Consider the following 22,490-nt stretch of genomic DNA (forward strand, 5'->3'; position numbering starts at 1 on the left):
AGTTATTTTATTTTGTTAGAAAAAATTAAGTGCATAAACAGGTGTTTCAAAAATAGATTTAAGGAGATAACCTTTTTACACAAAGGTTGTTTTTATGTAGTGAGCTCAGCACTTAGCTCCACTGTATTTCTAGCTTTGCCCCTAAGCCAGTGTTATGATGTCATTCTGCTTGACCTTGAGCAGTTATTTATATTTATGGTTAGTGTGGGATTTTTCCTCAGTTGAAACTGTCACTCGACCCATTTTGGCGGAAGAAATAGTAAATGTTTCGGTTCACAGTCTCTCAATTCTAAGTGGATTATTACTATAATAGTAGCCACTATTTCTTTTCCTGATCTATTATTTTTGGTGAATTTCATTCTGTAGCAAAAATAGTGTATCTTCGCTTCCTTGGCTGTCCATATTTTCCTACTTCATCAGCAAAACAAATAAATTCTGCTTTCAAACAAGAGCAACACGTCAATCTAATTCACTCTTTGACCTTCAGATTCCCCTTGGCTATACAGGATTTGTTGTATCTAAGCAACCACATCTCTAGTTTTTCATCACTGGCAGAAATGGCTCTGGAATATTGGGTGAAAATCAGACCACAGGAGGATGTCCCCCAGAAAAGAAAAGAATCATTGAGAGATTGTGAATTTACCAGTTTACCAATTATCCTTTACATGTGAAACATCTGAGATTGTTTTCATCTCTAGGCTCTGAACAGATGCCATCTAATAGGTCAGTTCTGGGCCAGGCCTCATGCACAGAACTATGCATATAGAAGCCGTTTTCAACACCTTTTAATTGATTATCTGTACATATAAAATGGGCAAATATAAATTTCTTCCATGTGATGTTAGTTTCACAAGTATGTTTCTTGAAAACAGATGTTTCCATTGTATGACTTTATTTGAAACCAGTGGCTAAACATATTTATATGACATCTTACTCTAGCTCCATTGATTTACTGGAATATACTGAAAGAATATCTGTATAAACTCCTATACATATAAAAACAAATTTCTTATTTTAGGAAATAAGTCTATGATGTTTTTAACAAACTAAATATCAAAAAATATCATACATGTCCTAATAGTAGCAGGTTTTTTATTTTTAGCTCCTCATTTGACGTACTTTTCCCAATTGAGTATTTCTATATTTCTGAAAAATAAACAAAAGGAGGTAATATCTTCCACAAGTTCTATCTTCTTTAGGGAGCCGTATTTTACTGTTGGATATGTGCATTTAATATCCTTTAACCTCTCTGTAAAAATATTGGCTAATTTGCTGTATATCACACTGCTTCTGTGAAACTCAAATAAAATAAAATATATGATAGGCTGTAACACTCTGCAAAAATAAGTAATATTCACATTCCTTAGGTTCACAGATATCACCAACCTCTGCCTTCTGAATAATTTAGTAGAAAGTTCCACACAGTATGCACTGCTTTTAATTGTTAGGTGTACTGTATAGTAACTGATCTTGTCTTACAGTTATATTTTAAGCTCCTTAACAAGAAAAGCCTTATTTTTTTCACTCAAAAAATATTCAGTTCATTAGTTATAGATAGGTACATTCTATCTATCTACCATCTATCTATCTCCCTATCATCAGAAAGAGAGTGAGGGTGAGAGTGAGAGGGGGGAGAGACAGAGAGAGAGAGAAGAGAGAGAGACAGAGAGAGACAGAGAGAGAGAGAGAGACAGAGAGAGAGAGAGAGAGAGAGGGAGGGAGGGAGGGAGAGGGAATGAGAGAGACTTTTATTTCAAGACAGTGTTTTCAGTACTAGACAGAAAATTAAAAGTTCAATACATAATTTCAGGCACTGATACATAATATGGTAAATGCAATGTATAGTGAGTAATATGAATGCAAATGAATGAAGGGGTTTTGTTAGCTAGAGTGGTCAGGGGAAGGCTTCCCTGAGGAAGGGGCATTCGAGTTGAGACCTGAGTCATGAGATGGAAGGCTAAAGAAATAGCAAATGTAAAAAAACTGGAAACAGAACAGTTTGGCACATTTTTATAAGAGAAATAAAAAATGTGGAAAACTCAGATCTAACTTACTGCTTCAGGAACTTTTTAGTTTCAGTACTCTCCTTCCTTGTACTTTTATGGATGATTGAGTGGCATTAATTCTTGTGGTTTATATGCACTTATATTAATTATATCTGTCAGAGAAACAGCTCATGTCATGTGAATAAATCGAAGGAATTTAATACAGGGAGCTAGTTACAAATGGATTGGAAGTGAAACAGGGGAGGGGGAAGCAGCTCAGAAAAAAGCATTAGCAGGAAGCTTAACATGAATCATTCTCCCTCTGTGTTCAATCTTGAATTCTACAATTTTCTCTTGAACATCTGTTCATGCTATATACTGCGAGAAATACCAGAATGAACAAGCCACAGTACTTGTGCTCTAGAATCTGAGTCTAGTATGAGAAATAAAACATGTACAAGTGATCTGAAACTGGCAACAGCTGTCCTATGAGTTTTCAAAGGAATAAAGGGTCAATTCCAACTGGAGTTTCAGGAATAAACAGAAGGTGTCATTTGAGCAGAACCTGGCACTACTTTGATATTGAGAGCTCATGTTGGGAACAGCATGAATAAAGGGGTGAATCTGGGGAAATGTAGGTGGTTTACAGTGAATGATAAGTATTTTAGTTTGACTAGAGTATTATGTAATGGAAGTAGTGGGAAATAGGATGGAAAGGTAGTAAATTGTAGCCAAATCTTGGAAAACCTTTGAATCCTATCCTTCAGAATATAGACTTCAGGAATTGAGCCATGGGTTGCAAACCATGACCCACAGACCAAATCTGGACAGATGTTTGTTTTCGTTAGGCTCATGAGAAAGGAATGGTTTTTACAGATAAACATTTGCAATCTATTTGATGATGGAGAACACTAACTTTAAGCTCCAATTAAGCAAAACCTTATCTTCCCCCTAAAAAGAATTCCATTCTCCTCCTTAGTAGACCTATATTACTAAAAGTACTCTTATTATTATATATTGAATTTTGTCAATAAAAAATTTTGTAGAAAAATCAGAAGAATAAAGCCAGATGTGCTCGAGTTCAGGGACTGAGAAATACAGTAGTGGGAAGTGTGGTCGGACAGGTACGGGAGGACCAGAAACGGTGGCCTTACCCACATAATGCTGGAAAATCAAAGAGCTCCAAAAAGCAAGGCTTTAGAGTCAGATTTTGATTCCAACTATACCACTTGTCAAGGCTTTCGACAGATTTTATAACAGTGGTGTTCTGACAATTAAATATATAGAATCAGGCACAAGTAGAATATCAATAAATTTTATTCTACTTCCCATCTTTTTTACTTTCTTTCAGTATGTAACTGCAGGTTAATTGATTAGTATAAGCTATATCAAATATTTTCTAAGTAGACAAAGCTGACCATCTGATTCCCCTTTTCTTAAAAAAAGTACTTCATTATTAATTTCCTTGTTCTTTATTACATCATTGTTGGATAGTGCAAATGCGTTTCCGTTTGAAACTCCACTTTTTCCCCATATTTAATTACCAGGCTACTTGTAGTTGTGCTTGTTCATTAGTTAACTGAATTCAGTTGAAACATAACATATACATTCAGTTAAGTTGAATGTGTCTGTGAATGTCTTACACTACCTTTCTACTAGTTTGAATACTTTACTTTTGACTGGTATTTTTGGGTGTAAACTTAGCAATAGGATTCTGAAAGTGGGCTGCCCAGTTGTTCAGATTTTGTTATTTAGAAACATTTTATCACAAGTGTACAATCATAGTTTTCAACAATAGGAATCAAAAGAACAACTAAGGATGTCCTAAGTCATGAGAGTTGGCCAGTACAATGTAGGCTCAAATGTAATATAAGGAGTTGTCTCAGTAAAGTTACAAAGGAAGTAACATGCAGTTGCTACATCCATTAAGACATTGCCCATCTCTCTTTTTTAGAGTATGGAGAAAGAAATACAGGTCTGGAAGTGGGGAAAATTGTCAGAAAGGGTTAGAAGAGTACAAAATTTTTTGCATATATCTTTATTGTACATAAAAATTTCCTGAGGAGCTTTTTCAAAATGCAGATTACCTGAAGCTGTCCTCACACATCATGATTATATTTGTTTTCTGAGGTCATACCCAACAACTGTGATTTTTCTTTTAATCAAACACTTCTTATGCAAGTGTGATGGTATCACACTTTGAAAAATTTCAATAGTAGAAAATAAGTACATCCTACGTGGAAGACATACTTCCTACCAAAGCAGGAATGGGAGAGAAAAAACTATTACGTTGAACTTCTGAAGCAAAATTGAAAAGTTTAGTGAATGCTTCCAGAGACCCAGTGGGCAGATATCAAGAACGCCATTTGGAAAAGATTTATGAATCATCTATCAGTGCCCTGCAGGCATCAGCATCCAGAGTTATCAACAGCTCCCGTGTTGTGGTTTAAAGTAGTAGTCTTTATTGCAAGGACAAAATAGAAGTCTGAAAACAGGCCCAGGTCATACTTTTTCAAACATTAAAACTAAATGTTTCAGTTTGTGCTTCCACAAAAAGAGCCAGATTCTTCCGGAGTCCTTCAGTATGCTGAGGATTTAAAGGTCAGCAATGGTTTAGTTTGGGGGGAAGTTCCCATTCTGTTTGTGAGTCAGACAGTATCTGTGGGAGTTGGGTAAGAGCACATGGGAAATCATGCTCTAGGCTGTTCTTATACATGTTGTGCCAAGTGTCATATACTATTCAGTGAGGCAAACATAACCCCACCAGGCCTATCTATCAAAAGATGAACATTTATAAAGCATTAGAAACTTTCTTTTTTTAAAGAACCTTATTGTACTAGTGTATTCTGGTGTACATTTCCATTTTAGTGTTCTTTTATACGTTTTCTATTTGTCAAGAGGAGACTTGCATAGCTTTACAAGTTCTTCTCCTTGCTGGTTAAGTCATGCAGAATAAACTTGGGGTGAGACGGTGGGTATTTTTGTTAACAAGAGATGCTTCTTTTTCTTCACCCAACTTTCAATAACAAGAAACAGATCGAAAGTTTAAGGTATTTTGTTTTCCAAATCAACATCAAGTAGTATAAGTTCAGTCTTTTCAATGCCTGGGATATTTTTATAGGTAGATAGATAGATAGATACTGGATATCCAAAATTACTAATTTATATTATCCATTTTATTAATTTCAGGAATGTTTGTACAAAGCAAAATGAAATGTGGGTATAATTACTGCTAGTATACATTTCGTAAACTTATACACCAATGGATTCTATGTTTAACAATTTCAATATATCAGATTAAATATAACTGGAAAATACCATTAACATCTTTTTCTCTAGCTAGTATTAAATGTCTGTATGGTCTATTAAATTAAAAATACAGTATTTCATATCTAAAATCCAGGTTAAGAGGCACTAAAACAATATTTTTCAAACCAGTTATGAAAAGGAAAATTTATTTATATTATTTAATTTGAAACATAATTTAATTATGCATATTTTAATATAAAGATGGTAAAGTGACAAAATTATTTCAATAAATATATATAAAATCAAGCCACTAACCACTAATACTTCTTCATTGGTCCAGATTTACAAGACAACAAAAATAATTCATTAATATTTCTGTTTTTAATTAATAAAATATTTATTGATGTTCTTGAGAACATTTGACAGTAGCTCGTAGAAAAGAATATTTAGGGCTCAAATGTCTAACTAATGCTGTAAATTATTATACTTAATAATAAATGTTCTACAGAAAATATATCCACCTTCTTAGAAACATCTGATTATGAAATTCTTTTTGATTGAAATCTGAGTTTCCATTACAACTTCAAATTCACAATAGCATCTTTAACAGTAGAATTTGAAAACAAGGGGAATAAACACAGAAGTTAAATGCTGCTATATATCATTGTTCACATTTGTGGCAAAGTTCAGAAATGATTCCATCAATGACACTGTAAAAATGCTATTACTTCATACATCAGAAGAGTGTATGTTGTGGAACAATTATTATATGGTATGTACTGTGCATTATATATTATAGAATTATCAAACAATAAAGGGGTTGATTCTCTGCTGCCACAAAATTCTAACAATTCGCAGTGTTCACAAATCATCTACAATGTGCCAGTCAATATGCTTAGTGAAATTTATTATTATTATTACTAGTAGTAGTAGTATATTAATATGCTAACTGTAAAGGCTACATTGTGTTAGTTTAGTATTATAAGACATATTCAAAAAGATGCAGGAAAATGCAATAATTATTTTCATATTCTTATATAAAGGTCTAATCGATATCTAAAAATTAATATAAAAACACTAAATTAATTCCACTTAATTTTTTTAAAATTCTTTTTTTTTCTAGCTCTGAATTATGAATTTAAAATTCATTTTTCTCCAGTAAACCCAACCCCCAATAAAATTTATCACCAGTCACTTTTTTCCTAAGGTTTGTCTCTTTCTTTGGATTTTCCTATTAGATTTATTTTGCTGTAATTATTTTACTCCCAGAATTCTTTCAATAGCCAAACACTTAGTTTTCTCATTGAGTAAATGGTACTTGAGTATCTGCAATGTGGAAGACACAAATTAAGGCACTAACAATGAAAGAAATAGTAATGGTCCTTCTCTTAGAGGTATTATATTCTACATCAGGAAGAAATCCTGATGCATAAACAATAAGACATTTAAAAACTAATATTTATTTAATGTTAGCCTGGGACAGTCACTAAAAGGACAGCAAAAGTTACTTTCTTTTTTAAGCCGAGAGAAGGTCTAAGATTAAATTGATATGACATTAATTGACATAATTTGATGTAAATTAATGTTACTATTATACACTTAGAAGGCTGAATTTCAGAAAGAGTAAGTATTCATGTCACATTTTGCACCACAGTTTCAGACATTGGTCTTTCTAGCTTTGATGGCAGCATGCTTTCCTCTGGACTGCACTGCTCTGTAATGCATGATGAACTAGGAAGGTGAGAGTTCCAAGCAATAGTCTATGGCAGGTTAAAACTGTAGTCATGATGACAGTGAGGAAAGAACAATTACATTTCTATTTGGAAAGTTAGAGAAGAAGGCTTTCTCTCAAAGTGTCAGACTTATTCACAGGTGAAAACAAAGTTTTTTCTAACACCTCTTTATCTTTTCATTTTCCTGCTCATAAACCTATAGTAGAAAGGTCTGGATTGAAATGGCAGATAGCTTTGGGTACCTGATTTATCTTTGCCCATGGCCATACTGAAATACTTATAGAGACATAAAAAGAAATGAAAAGTGGCATCAACACTGGAAGCAAGGACTCTAAGTCAGATTTGTGCCAGGATGACTATAAGACTGCTACTGTCTTGAAAGAGAGAGTGAAAAAAACTACAGACAGGGATAAAAATAGAGACTCAGGTTCCCACCACAGAAATATGGGAACTTTACAGTCACAAAGGCATCAATCAATCAATACACCGGTTCAAACACATGTGAATCCCATGAAAGATTCTGCAACATTAGAGGAGAAGAATAGTTTATATTCAAGATAAAAAGAAAAAAGTTATTAAGAAGAGGTATTAGAAGTTATTTAAGTTATTACAAGTTATTTATTTAAAAGTTTGGATTTCAAATAAAACTTAATAAAGAATGAAATATATAAAACATGAGATTAAAGGTGAAATAAAGATACTGATAGAGAAGAGAACAGAACTGAAATAATAAAACTAAAGAAATTAAAGACAAAATATACAGCTGAAGATGCAGAAAACAAAATATGTAATATTGTTAATAACATAATACCTAATACTTAAAAACTTGCTGGGAGGATTGTGATAGGTATTTTACAAGCATTTCTTCAGTTAATTATCAAACCTCATAGTAAAAGATGTAATATTACTCTATTTTATAAGCCAATACAGGGTGAAGCTCACAGAAGCTAGCTAAATCGAGAGGCAAGACTCAGTCTGTATTTTCCTAGTTAATAAAAGAATACTCTAACCATCTTACAGTACCCTTCATTATGTTTGAGAAATCTTCCATACTACAGAGGAATTAACAAGGAGAATAAGAAAATAAAGATCAGGTGGCCAAATAAAAATATAATCAATTTGTGTTGATAAAAAAACCAGGTAAAGTAAGCAAGTACAATAACAAAGATACAGTAGAAATAAAGAAAAAAAAACGTCCAGGATTTTATTAAGTATCCATGTTTGCAGATTGAAAGTTTTCAAAGCATGAAACGCAGTTAAGATACCACGGAGACATTGTGGGTTTGGTTCCATAACAAAACATATATCATAATAAAGCGAGTTGCATGAATTTTTTGGTTTTCCGGTTAATTTACAAGTTATGTTTACACTATACTGTAGTCTATTAAATGTGCAATAGTATTGTGTCTACAAAAACAGTGTACATACCTTAATTAAAAAATACTTTATTGCTAACCAGTGCTAACCATTATCTGACGTTTCAGGGAGTTGTAATCTTTTTGCTGGTAGAAAGCCTCACCTTGATGTTGATGGCTGCTGACTGACTGGGTGGTAGTTCCTGAAGGTTAGGGTGACTGTCACAATTTTTAATAATAAGACAAGAGTGAAGTTTGCTGCATCGGTTGACTCTTCCTTTCAGGAACTATTTCTCTGTAGCAAGCAACGCCATTTGATAGCATTTTAACCACGGTAGAACTTCTTTCACAATTGGAGCCAATCCTCTCAAACACTGCTGCTGTTTTTCAACTAATTTATGTAATATTCTAAATCCTTTGTTGTTATTTCAACAGTCTTCACACCGTCTTCACCAGGAGTAGATTCCATCTTAAGAAACCACTTCCTTTGCTTATCCATAAGAAGCAACTCCTCATTTGTTGTAGCTGGTTTATCTTCTATCCAGACCACTAAAACTTTCTCCATATCAGCAATAAGGCTGTTTTGCTTTCTTATCATTTGTGTGTTCACTGGATTAGCATTTTTAATTTCCTTCAAGAACTTTTCCTTTGCATTCACAGCATGGCTAACTGTCTGAAGAAGGCTTGCTTTCATCCTGTCTTGGCTTTCCACCCTCACTAAGTATAATCATTTCTAGCTTTTGTTTTAAAGTGAGAGACTACTACTCTTCCTTTCACTTGAACACTTAGAAACCATTGTAGGGTTATTAGCTGGCCTAATTTCAACAATGTTGTGTCTCAGAGACTTGGGAGGCCCAAGGTGAGGGAGAAAGATGGGAGAACAGCCAGTTGTGGAGTGGTCAGAACACACATGACATTTATTAAGTTCGCCATCTGTTATAGGGGCACAGTTCCTGGTGCTTCAAAACAATTGTAATAGTAACCTCAAAGATCACTGATTGCAGATCACTGTAACAAACATAATGATGACAAAAATGTCTGAAATACTGTGAGAATTACCAGAGTGTGACACAGAGACACAAAGTGAACAAATGCTTTTGGAAAAATGGTGCATGCTGATAGACTTGCTTGACACAGGGTTGCTACAAACTTTCAATTTGTGAAAAATGCAGTATCTGTGAAATACAGTAAAGCAAAGTGCAGTAAAATTTGATAGCCTTTACTCAGAAAATTCTGGTATATTATTTTATTTCCAGATAAAAGCAAATTTCTACAAGACCAATGAAGAAAAAAACATAAAGGAACCACATATTAGGTAGAGCTCAGATTTCTGCTCCATAGAAACAAAACTGGAAGACAATGGAGGAAAAGTTTGTAAATAGAGGAAAAGTTTGTGAAATAGAGAACCTAATATTTGGTCAAATTTTCATTCAGGTATAAACCCATTTACATTCTCATATATACAAGTACTCATATTTTCTTACTGAAAAAAACATTCAAGGACATATTTCAGTTGACTGTTGAATAAAAATAAAGAATTTAAAAATAAGTAAATCATGATATAAATATTTAGACATGAGTGTTAAAACCAATAAAACAGAATCTAAACCAAGAAAACTTTAATTAATTTAATATTTACAAATATATATACACATATGTACGTATATATATTGTAACTGAATGCAGGAATATAAAATAATTCTTAAAGGAAATGTAACATGAAAAAAATTATAGTGTAGTTCTCAATTCTCAAATTTCATTAACAGGAGCAGCAATTTTGTGTGTGTGTGTGTGTGTGTGTGTGTGTTTGGGACTGGGAAGAAGATTCGTGACAAATTTGAGACATTAACCAATGCAATTAGATGGGATTTTCTTGTTTGGCATTTTATCATCTTTGTCTCCATCAATTTTGTTGCTACTTTTCTGTAAATCTAGATTATTTGGAGCCTAATTCCTTATTTTAAATCACTGTGTGTCTTTCCAATATCTAGTTTTCACATGCACACACACACACACACAATTTTAAACCTCATCAACCTTATATAATAGAGGAACTGTCAATTTCTATTTTAAATCATTAAAGACATGGATAAATTAAGATATTAAAGCAGTGTAATAGGATATGAGAGAAACATAGGATCAATAGGTTTTCGAAGGCGATTAAATGTTATACAGATATCTATTTAAGACACAGAAAAGGGGGAAAGCAAAGAGTTTTTAAAACTGGTTTCACTTCTGTTAAAAAAAAAAAAGGTTAAAATTCCAGCCACAGTTTGGTGAATATTGTCTTTACTATTCAGATGTCTTGATAGACTGAAGAATTAAATTTAAAATGTTGAAACCATAATAACTGAAAGTAAATACAATTCAGCATTTATATGACTTTCAGAGGATGAAAGACTAAGCAGAAATCAAAAAGGGAAAAAGGGATATATTTCAATACATAAAAACGCCAAGCTTCTAGATCTCAAAAACAAATAATATTAAAAGGGAAACAACATACTGAAAATATTTTTAAGACTGATGACAAAGTGTTGATTTTTGTGCTATTCACATATGCCATGGAAATAAAATTTTAAAATACCAAATTTAAAAAAGAAAATAGACAAGGTAAATGAACAGAAGAAACACAGATAAATACATCAAATAAATTATGCTATCAATCAAAGAAATTTAACTTTATATTTATTAACAGTATTTCAGATATATATCACCCTCAGTATCGACAAGTATGTGCTGTTATAAACACACACTACTGAGGAGGAAATCATTGCAATCTTTCTGGAAAGCCATCTGGCAATTTGTCTGAAAGAGTTCAACATGCTCTCATTTCTTGATCCAGAAGTTCCACATCCAGGAGTTTAACCTAGGAATATAATTAAAGACACAGCGCAGTAATGAATACATTATAAGTGTTATTAAACAATATAAACATCCTAAATGTACAACTGGGCTTCCCTGGTGGCGCAGTGGTTGAGAGTCCGCCTGCCGATGCAGGGGACACGGGTTCGTTCCCCGGTCCGGGAAGATCCCACATGCCGCGGAGCGGCTGGGCCCGTGAGCCATGGCCGCTGAGCCTGCGCGTCCGGAGCCTGTGCTATGCAACGGGAGAGGCTACGACAGTGAGAGGCCTGCGTACCGCAAAAAAAAAAAAGTACAACTAACATTATAACATTAGTGGAGGTTGCACGTTATTGCAAATTGTTTTTTTGAAAAGCAGATGCATTGACTTAGAACAGTGGTTATAATATGTGAGGTAAAAATAATCAACAAAATTTATATATGCAAAGTGGTGAAATATCACTGTGTAAACAGACAGGTAGATAGATGATACATAGAAGATAAATACCGATAGAAAATACCTCAAAATATTAACAGTGGCTATTACTGGGTTGTACAATTTTAAATATTTTTTCTTTTTGTCATTTTGTACCTACAAGACACTCTAGGATGATTTTTTTCATCAGAATGATAAAAATACACTTGCTAATCACCTGTAGAAGTTTTCCATTGCCAACTATATGAAAATTAAACTGCACTGTTTATAAAAGCACTTTAATGACTCTCCTCAAAATAGCCCTAGATTATCTATCTATCTATCTGTCTATCTATCGTCAATTGTGTGTGTGTTTTTAATATTTATTTATTTATTTCTTGGCTGCATTGGGTCTTTGTTGCTGCACGGGGGCTTTCTCTAGTTGCAGCGAGTGGGGGCTACTCTTTGTTGCGGTGCTCGGGTTTCTCATTTTGGTGGCTTCTCTTGTTGCAGAGCACGGGCTCTAGGCACGCGGGCTCAGTAGTCATGGCTCGCGGGCTCTAGAGTGCAGGCTCAGTAGTTGTGGCGCACGGGCTTGGTTGCTCCATGGCACGTGGGGGTCTTCCTGGACCAGGGCTCAAACCCGTGTCCCCTGGATTGTCAGGCAGACTCTTAATCACTGCACCACCAGGGAAGCCCCCTGTGTGTGTATGTGTGTGTGTGTGTGTGTGTGTGTGTATGTTTTTTTTGTTGTTGTTGTGGTACGCGGGCCTCTCACTCTTGTGGCTTCTCCCGTTGCGGAGCACAGTCTCCGGACGCGCAGGCTCAGCGGCCATGGCTCACGGGCCCAGCCGCTCCGCGGCATGTGGGATCCTCCTGCACTAGGGCACGAACCCGTGTCCCCTGCATCGGCAGGCGGACTCTCAACCACTGCACCACCAGGGAAGCCTGTGTGTATATGTTTTTAAACTCCCTATCCAGCCTCTATCAAATGCAGGAATATTTTTTATCTTTATTAATTTCACCTTTGATATATGAATCAAAATTTGCTTTATTTAAGCTACACGTGTTTGAATATCTCTGATTCTTGTTATTATTATTATTATTTTTTGCGGTACGCGGGCCTCTCACTGCTGTGGCCTCTCCCGTTGCGGAGCACAGGCTCTGGACGCGCAGGCTCAGCAGCCATGGCCCACGGGCCCAGCCGCTCCGCAGCATGTGGGATCCTCCCGGACCGGGGCACGAACCTGCGTCCCTTGCATCGGCAGGTGGACTCTCAACCACTGCGCCACCAGGGGAGCCCCTGATTCTTGTTATTTTGACTAATTCACTCATAATACTTGATCATATGAGTTTTCTACCAGAGCTCTTTTTAATATTTATTGATAAATTTCTTTATAAATTTTTTTTCTAAATTGTGTTCATGTAATTTGAGTCCCCATCCTCATGACTATGAGCTCCTTCATAGTTGCAGAACTATTACCTATTTTTTAACACGACTTGAACAATTAGTGGAGTTCTTTGCACACAGCAAGTGCTTGATACATTTATATAACTCATCAGAATATTTATAAATCAAAGAGTTATCACAAATTTCTTTAATCAAAGGGTGGGGAATGAGTTTTTAAATTGGATATGAAACTGTAATGTGTCTGAGTCTACAGAAAAGGAATATCACTGAAGCTTCCTTTTAATAAAGTAAAATGAAATGTTCATTTTAAGTGAACATTCAACTCCCTGATACACTATTTAAAATTGTGTTTAAGTATAATCATTAAATAATATGCTTTGCAGGTTTTACATCCAAATCTCTGTTTAAAATTAAATAGCAATGATAGATAGTCCCCCTTCATTCCCTGAAACATTTGATCAATTTTGTAATCCTAAATAAAACCTTCAAGATTCATGTCAGTGTCATGTTTTCAGGAAAATATGCAAGATCTGGTTTCAAATAAGCTTCCAGCTTGAAATTAAAATTTTCCATCTCTTTTTCTGCTTATAGTTTGGAGGCAAGTTTAATGTCAATATTACACAATTAAAAATAATATTAATTTTGATAATACTAATAATTTCCATATATTAAGTATGACGCTTACTGTTTTACATACATTCTTTGATGAATCCTCACATTAATTATTGAATGTAGTTATTATTAATCTCACTTTGAAAATTAGGATTCAAACTCTGAGGAATTAAATAGCTTATTGAAAACTTACTAGCAAGGTTGGTATGTTTTGTTGTAGGATACAGACGTTCACCACTCAATCTACTGGAATATTTATGAGACTACTTACTTTTGGCCACCCAAAAGGCCATCTCAATGAAAAACTCTGAGCCCATATCTGTGCATTTTGATCCACTTCCATGGCCACATTATTTTTCCCTCCAGTTGGGTGCAATAACTTTGTGAGCACAAAGATCTGGGAGTTATAAAAAAGATACTTATCAAATGTCAGTGTGTGTATTTGGATGTCCCACAGGAACCCAGAGAGAAAGGCAAGGATCCATGGGTCAAGAATACTCTAAATAATCTGGAGCTGAGAAGCCGTTTATTCAACAGTTCTTGAGTGTCTGTGTGCCCCATACGTTTCTGGTGCTACAGATATAAATCATCCTTACCCCTGCTCTCAAGAAAGTTATAGGCACGGAAACTCAGACGTACAGTCAGCAAGAATGTTCAATAAATTTTGATATGGATGAGCACAATAGTCTCTGTATAGATGTAGATAAGGGAAAATTATCAACTGTTCCTCAGGTGGTCAGATTATGTGTGCAGGTAGAGGAAATCGCCAAGTATAAATGAAAAGAGAAAGGAATGTATAGGACTATGTTAAAATTAGGAACTTTTCTTCAGTGAGACAATATTAATAGGGTCTAAATGTAAGGCAGAGTGGTATATGTTTAAAACCAAAAAAAAAAGGTGACCAAAAAAAAAAGCCTTATATATCAAGGTCAAATATGCAATTGAAAGGATATTCAAATGCACATTTTGGATACAACAGTCAGTCACAATTTGTAAGGTAAAAAATATACCTGAAAATTTTTCAGATACATATTGGAATACATGGAAATAATAAAACAAGAGTATTTTTTGTTAGTTCCTTGAGGTGTTTTTGTTTGTTTGAATATGTGCATAAAGTTCCAGTGATCAGGCAGAAACTGATGTGATTTTCATGAGCCATGGCTGTATGAGTATTTCACATGTGTGCTCTTTGCTCCCCCATTTTAAGGATGAAAATTATCAAAGCAAAGATGTACTGTATAGCACAGAGAAATATACTCATTTTTGTAATAACCTATAAAAGAATCTGAATAAAAAATAGATCTGTATGTGTGTATAACTGAATCACTTTGCTGTACACCTGAAACTAATACAACATTGTAAATCAACTATACTTCAGTAAAAAATAAATTTTAAAAATTAAAAAAAAGAAAATTATCAATACTGTTTGGAAGGTTTTGAAAAGAACCAGACATCATATATTTTGTAGTATATAAGCTTCAAAGATATATGTGACTGTTCCACTTGTGTTTCTTCTATGATCACATAAAAAGTTGAAAGTGATCAGCTTGACCCATGCCACCCACCCTAATACTACATTTTTAAAATGTTCACAAAGGAAAAATATTTCAAAATGTATGGCACTTTTTCAAACAATTTGATATTTTTGCCACTTGAAAAAAGCAAAACTAATCAAAGAAAAATAGAAATGGTAGTTTGGCCTCTTAAGAATATATGTTAAGTATATATGTGTCTAAATAAGAGTACTGTGGATGTGTTAGATTTGTTTTTCCTTTCTCTGTTAGTTAACATACAGAAAGAGACAGGAATCTGGCTAAATATTTTCAAAAGCTTCTGGGAAATAGTATACTTACGATATAACATGAGATGAGAATAACAGTGTCCACAAATTGACATTGACCAATTGTTATTGACAATTGTGCAGCAAATTTTCTTTCTTTCATGTAGTCTAAATCTTATTTTTTTTGTTAAAGGGAGATTATACTAGATTCTAAATATCAAATGTATATTAAGTGGGCTTTTAAAAAGATATTGAAAAAGAGAAGTTTCTAAGTGTAAACAACACATAAAATGCAATGAAAGTAATTTAATAATTGATAAGTTCAATTATTTAGGTATTAAATTATATAGTTTGCTAAAATTTCAAATCACTTAATTATCAGTGCTAGAATATATTTATAGTTGATGGTGAAGTTTTTACTATTTTAACATAACTGTTCTCTTTCTAAATGCTATAAAATTATTCGATTAAAATACAGACCACAAATCCAAGCAATGATGAGTCCAGTATTATATATAGAGAAGGGTAGATATTAGAATCAGTTAAAATTAAGAATTATAATAATTGAAGATAATATGCCAGAGATACAAGTCATTCTGAGCTCAGTTTACCTTTCTAGGGTTGTCTCTGAATATATTTGTTTTTATTTTTTCCACAATAATAGGCAAGGCCACTCTTGGAGATTATTATAATGTCTGTCCTTTCTTCAGATTCAAAATTAACTAGTCTATGGTGTTCAACTACAAATCTTGAAATCTGAGTCTAACTGCTGGCTCAGGTGTTACCTAGCTGTCCAGACTACAATATCTGCGTGTCAGTTCTTTCTGAGGTAATGAAGCTGAACTAAACTCTCTGACTTTTTTTCCAGGAAGAATTGAACCCCATCATCGTTACCCCACCGATCGAAGCCATTGATCAGGACCGGAATATTCAGCCGCCATCAGATAGGCCAGGCATCCTCTATTCCATCCTTGTTGGTTTGTATCTGCTAACATTTTGCACTCTCAGTTATAGCTCTAGAATCATGTAGGGAAAAAAAATGTTTCAAATTAAAAAAACTTTAATAACAAAGATTTTCTTTTTAGAAATTATTTTTTAGAAATTTTATTGAAATTATTTTTTATGTAAAACTAAATTTAAAAATAACCATTTAAAAATAACCATTTTTCTTCTTTAGTATTAGTCTCAGTGAAATTTGTAGAACAACAAGTAGAAACACTTTTACTGAGGAAGCAAAACAACTTCAAAAGTAGGATTTAATCCACCTATTGGTAGTTTCCTCTGTATCACCTCATAAAGAATTCTCTAAGAAAAAATTGAAAATGAATCGAAAAACTTACACTGTTTGCTCTACTAGTACTTTGTCATTGGTTGGATACCATTACATAATTCTAAAAATATGTGACTTAAATTTAAGAGCTATCGGAGCCAAAAAGAAAGAGAAAGATCGTGTTACCCCAAGGAAACATTATACCCTTGGTTAATTTTTCCTTGAACAATTTCACAGAAGCCATTTTAATCCATTCTTGTGTATATCTGCCAGTTGTACCAAAAGCAAAAATGAGAATCTGATCATGTCACTCTTCTAAAATTGCTTTTGCTAAAATATGGATGTTGCTGCTTTGCATGATTTATAGTCTCCAGAGAGACAGATATATGTAAAACAGACCATACGTCTCTTAATGAAGAAGGTCACTTGTGAAGTATGCTTGAAAATAACTATTCAATGGAATTTAACTTTACCCTTAACCCCTTCCCACCCCATGTACACATATATAACAACACAACCACCTAGAGACGTTAGACAGATTTCAAAATATGATGCTATATCCTACTTAGAAATGCTGTCTGTAAAGAAAACTTAAGTAATTCTGTTTCAAGCCTTTGGTGTCTAGAACTACATATGTATTATAAGTCAGTTGTATAGATTAGACGATTAAACTTTTTAAAAGCGCTTATAAACATAAACAGAAGTCTCTTTTAAGTCTGTAGGGGGTTTGGTATACATAAAAGGAAATAGTTATTGTTTATTTTATTAACTGAGGGCTTGACAATATGTCAATTACTATGCTAGATGCTATAGATACGAAGATGAGGGATAAATGTTCTAGGTTAGGGAGGGGTAGAGTCTATGGATAGAAACATGCCAAAAGATAAATTAAAATACATGGTTTTAAGTACTACAAATAAAGTATGAGCCACATATCATGTGGTCTCATGGGAGTAAAGTACTAAGGATTTCTAAGAAAATTGCTTAGACAGAGTTATTTTAGCAGAAAGAGAGGAGTTTTCAAGTATAAAATGGGATAAAAATTATTTAGATAGTTGATGCAGCCTGTGCAAAGTCCAAAGCATTACATTTAAAGATAGTCTTGGGGAACCGTGTTACTCAGAATGGGATAGTATCCACTGATATTCATGTTTCTTTCACTTTAAAAAACTTAATCTCTTTGAATAGATGAGTGCTTACTCTGTTGAGCAAGACAGATTCCTCACTTTGTAGCACTGGTTTTCGGGCAGCAGAAACAAGCAATAAACAATTAATGTGGTAAATAAATGTATTTATTATACAAAATAAATGGTAGTGCTATGAGAAAAGTCGAGCTGATGAATGGGATTGGAGGTACAGAAGGGGTGTTGCAGTATTAAATAGGATTGATCAAGATATGTCTCATTGAAAAGGTGAGATTTGAGTAAAATCCTATAGAACTTGAAGGAGTTAACCATGTTGATATCTGGGAAAAGAGTTTCTAGGCAGAGATAAAAGCAGGAGTTTGCCTGGTGAGTTTCAGAAACATCAATGAGGCCAGTAGCACTGGAGAGGAGTCAGTGAGGGAGAAGTAGAAGAAAGAGGGTATGAGAAATAAGGGCGACCAGAAAATATAGTCTTGTATACTACTGAACTTTGTTGGCTTTTACTCTGAGTGAAACGTGGAACCAATGCAGGAATTAGAACAGAAAAATGACCTAATGACGTTAAGTTTCATCAACCTCCAACATTAGGATAATGGATAGTACTACACAATATATATAACCTCTATCATTAACTTTGCTTTCACAGCTAAGTTAAATAAATTGATATATTTTCATAGTATGTACATTTCTAAAAGGCAGAGAGGACATTGTAAGTGTTGAGAGCATAGCCTCTGGAATTGTACTATCCATGTTTAAATCCTGACTTCAACCCTTACTATTCATATAATGTTAGGCGAGTTACTTAATCTCTCTGTCTCAGATTGTTCCTCTTTAAAATAGACCTTTGACAAAGGGATTGATCAAAATAGACTTTTCTATAAAAGTGTTTTGAGAATTTGATCTAATTCATGTAAATATTAGTGCCTGGAAAAAAGCACTCGATGAATGTTAGTTGATGTTGTTATTACCATTAGGAAGAAAAATAAAGTATGTTTCCTAAGTCATGCAAAACTGTTAAGAATAGAAGCACAAACCCTTTCCCTCTGCCACAAGACAGGGTTCCCATGGCTCTGATTTTACCTATTTTTCCAGAACTCTTAGTTTCCCTTATGTCCATCCATATAATTCTGAATGTATGTGTTCTTCAGAGCTTGTTTTCCCAGTTGCTAGGTGGCAGGCTCTTCTACTTTCACACATTGTTGATAGTCGGTTTACTAGACTTGAGGATGTGGATGCTGATGTGTGTAAAAAGGTTATCCAGCGACTATTGCCAACCCCTTCACTGGTCCTACCATCATTATTATCAATGCGGGAATTACTGCCACTGCTGTTGATTACCCACAGTAGCCTGAGCCAATTCTATGTCATCTTAATAGAGTATATCAACAAAAAGATAGAAATTATGAAAAGGAAACAAATTTTGGAGTTGAACAGTATAACAACTGAAATTAAAAATTCACTAGCAGGGCTCAATGAAGATTCAAGCAGGAAGAAGAAAGAATCAGCAAACTTGAAGAGAGGTCAATTGAATTACCAAATCTGAGAAGATGAAAGAGAAAAAGAATGAAGAAATGCAAAGAGAGCTTCAGAGACCTAAAAAATACCATTCTGTGGACCAATTTATGCATAACAGGAGTCCCAGAAGGAGAGAACAGAAAGGGGCAGAAAGAATATAGGAATAAGTAATGATCAAAAACTAAATTTGAGGAAAACAATCTATACCTCCAAGAAGCTAATTGAACTCCCCAAGAGGATAGACCTACAATAAATCCACGCTTAGACACATCCCAATCAAACTGTCAAATGACACAGACAAAAAATAATTCAAAAGTAACAAAAAAGAGGCGACTTTATAATAGAAATTGATTCTCAATAAAATTATAACCCGACTTCTCATCAGGAAACATGGATACTGGAATACATTAGTATGACATGTTCAGAGAACTGAAAGAAAAAGAAAATGTTCATTAATAGTTCTAAATACAGCAAATATAGCCTTCAAAAATAAATGAGAAATTAAGATATTCCCAGATAATCTGAGAATTTATCAGTAACATACCTTTGCTACAAGAAATACTGAAGGGTAGAGACCTAAGGCTGAAATGAAAGCACAATAGAAAGTATCTCAGTTCTACATGAAGAAATAAAGAACACTGGTAAAAATAACTACATAGTTAAGTATAAAAGACATTTTATATATATATATATATATATACACACACACACACACACACATGCTAGTAATTCTTCTTTCTCTTATTTGATTTAAAGAAAATATCATAAATCAATAATTATACATCTATACTGATGGACAAAGTAGAAACATGTAAATTGTGATAATAACAGCAAAGAGCAAAGGTAAAATAGAGTTATATAGGAGTAAAATTTTTATCTACTATTGAAGTTAAGTTGCTATTAGTCCAAATTAGATTGCCATAAATTAAGACATCAATCTTAATTCCCAGCATAGCCACTAGGAGAATAGTTTAACAATTTAATTGTTTACATAATTTGAAGATTTATAGTAAAGCACAAAACAAAGGAATTTAAACAGTACCCATGAAAAATAAAGCAGTAATGGAACAATAGAGGAACAAAAAGGGCATAAGATATATAGAAGACAGCAAAATGGCAGAGGTAAATACCATCTTTTTAGTAATCACAATCAATGTAAATGGATTCAATGTTCCAATTAAAAGATTCAGATTGGCGCAATACTAAAAAGAGAAAAAGAAAAACATGATCTTACTACATGCTATCTATAAGAAACACATTTTATTTATTTATTTTTTAACATCTTTATTGGGGTATAATTGCTTTACAATGGTGTGTTAGTTTTTGCTTTATAACAAAGTGAATCAGTTATACATATACATATGTTCCCATATCTCTTCCCTCTTGCGTCTCCCTCCCTCCCACCTTTCCTATCCCACCCCTCCAGGCGGTCACAAAGCACCGAGCCGATATCCCTGTGCCATGCGGCTGCTTCCCACGAGCTATCTACCTTACGTTTGTTACTGTATATATGTCCATGATTCTCTCTCGCCCTGTCACAGCTCACCCTTTCCCCTCCCCATATCCTCAAGTCCGTTCTCCAGTAGGTCTGTGTCTTTATTCCTGTCTACCCCTAGGTTCTTCATGACATTTTGTTTTCTTAAATTCCATATATATGTATTAGCATACAGTATTTGTCTTTCTCTTTCTGACTTACTTCACTCTGTATGACAGACTCTAGGTCTATCCACCTCATTACAAATAGCTCAATTTCGTTTCTTTTTATGGCTGAGTAATATTCCATTGTATATATGTGCCACATCTTCTTTATCCATTCATCTGATGATGGGCACTTAGGTTTTTTCCATCTCCGGGCTATTGTAAAGAGAGCTGCAATGAACATTTTGGTACATGACTCTTTTTGAATTTTGGTTTTCTCAGGGTATATGCCCAGTAGTGGGATTGCTGGGTCATATGGTAGTTCTATTTGTAGTTTTTTAAGGAACCTCCATACTGTTCTCCATAGTGGCTGAACCAATTCACATTCCCACCAGCAGTGCAAGAGTGTTCTCTTTTCTCCACACCTTCTCCAGCACTTATTGTTTCTAGATTTATTGATGATGGCCATTCTGACTGGTGTGAGATGATATCTCATTGTAGTTTTGATTTGCATTTCTCTAATGATTAATGATGTTGAGCATTCTTTCATGTGTTTGTTGGCAGTCTGTATATCTTCTTTGGAGAAATGTCTATTTAGGTCTTCTGCCCATTTTTGGATTGGGTTGTTTGTTTTTTTGATACTGAGCTGCATGAGCTGCTTATAAATTTTGGATATTAATCCTTTGTCAGTTGCTTCATTTGCAAATATTTTCTCCCATTCTGAGGGTTGTCTTTTGGTCTTGTTTATGGTTACCTTTGCTGTGCAAAAGCTTTGAAGTTTCATTAGGTCCCATTTGTTTATTTTTATTTCCATTTCTCTAGGAGGTGGGTCAGAAAGGATCTTGCTGTGATTGATGTCATAGAGTGTTCTGCCTATGTTTTCCTCTAAGAGTTTGATAGTTTCTGGCCTTACATTTAGGTCTTTAATCCATTTTGAGCTTGTTTTTGTGTATGGTGTTAGGGAGTGATCTAATCTCATACTTTTACATGTATCTGTCCAGTTTTACCAGCACCACTTATTGAAGAGGCTGTCCTTTCTCCACTGTACATTCCTGCCTCCTTTATCAAAGATAAGGTGACCATATGTGCGTGGGTTTATCTCTGGGCTTTCTATCCTGTTCCATGGATCTATCTTTCTGTTTCTGTGCCAGTACCATACTGTCTTGATTACTATAGCTTTGTACTATAGTCCAAAGTCTGGGAGCCTGATTCCTCCAGCTCCGTTTTTCGTTCTCAAGATTGCTTTGGCTATTCGGGGTCTTTTGTGTTTCCATACAAATTGCGAAATTTTTTCTCCTAGTTCTGTGAAAAATGCCAGTGGTAGTTTGATAGGGATTGCATTGAATCTGTAGATTGCTTTGGGTAGTAGAGTCATTTTCACAATGTTGATTCTTCCAGTCCAAGAACATGGTATATCTCTCCATCTATTTGTATTATCTTTAATTTCTTTCATCAGTGTCTTATAATTTTCTGCATACAGGTCTTTTGTCTCCTTAGGTAGGTTTATTCCTAGATATTTTATTCTTTTTGTTGCAGTGGTA

At 34.3% G+C, this 22,490-nt stretch overlaps 1 protein-coding gene across 1 annotated transcript in view; it reads left to right on the plus strand.

Moving 5' to 3' along the window:
- The window catches only part of PCDH15 (protocadherin related 15), a 1,088,571-nt gene that overhangs the window by 746,748 nt on the left and 319,333 nt on the right, over positions 1-22,490 (plus strand). Inside the window, exon 10 of the mRNA XM_029245143.1 lies at positions 16,250-16,358. Coding sequence (XP_029100976.1) covers positions 16,250-16,358 — 109 coding nt within the window. The remainder of the gene's footprint in view (positions 1-16,249; positions 16,359-22,490) is intronic.

This window comes from Monodon monoceros, unplaced genomic scaffold (genome assembly GCF_005190385.1).
Source record: "Monodon monoceros isolate NGI ecotype Baffin Bay Population unplaced genomic scaffold, NGI_Narwhal_1 Super_Scaffold_4, whole genome shotgun sequence".
Classification (NCBI taxonomy): domain Eukaryota; kingdom Metazoa; phylum Chordata; class Mammalia; order Artiodactyla; family Monodontidae; genus Monodon; species Monodon monoceros.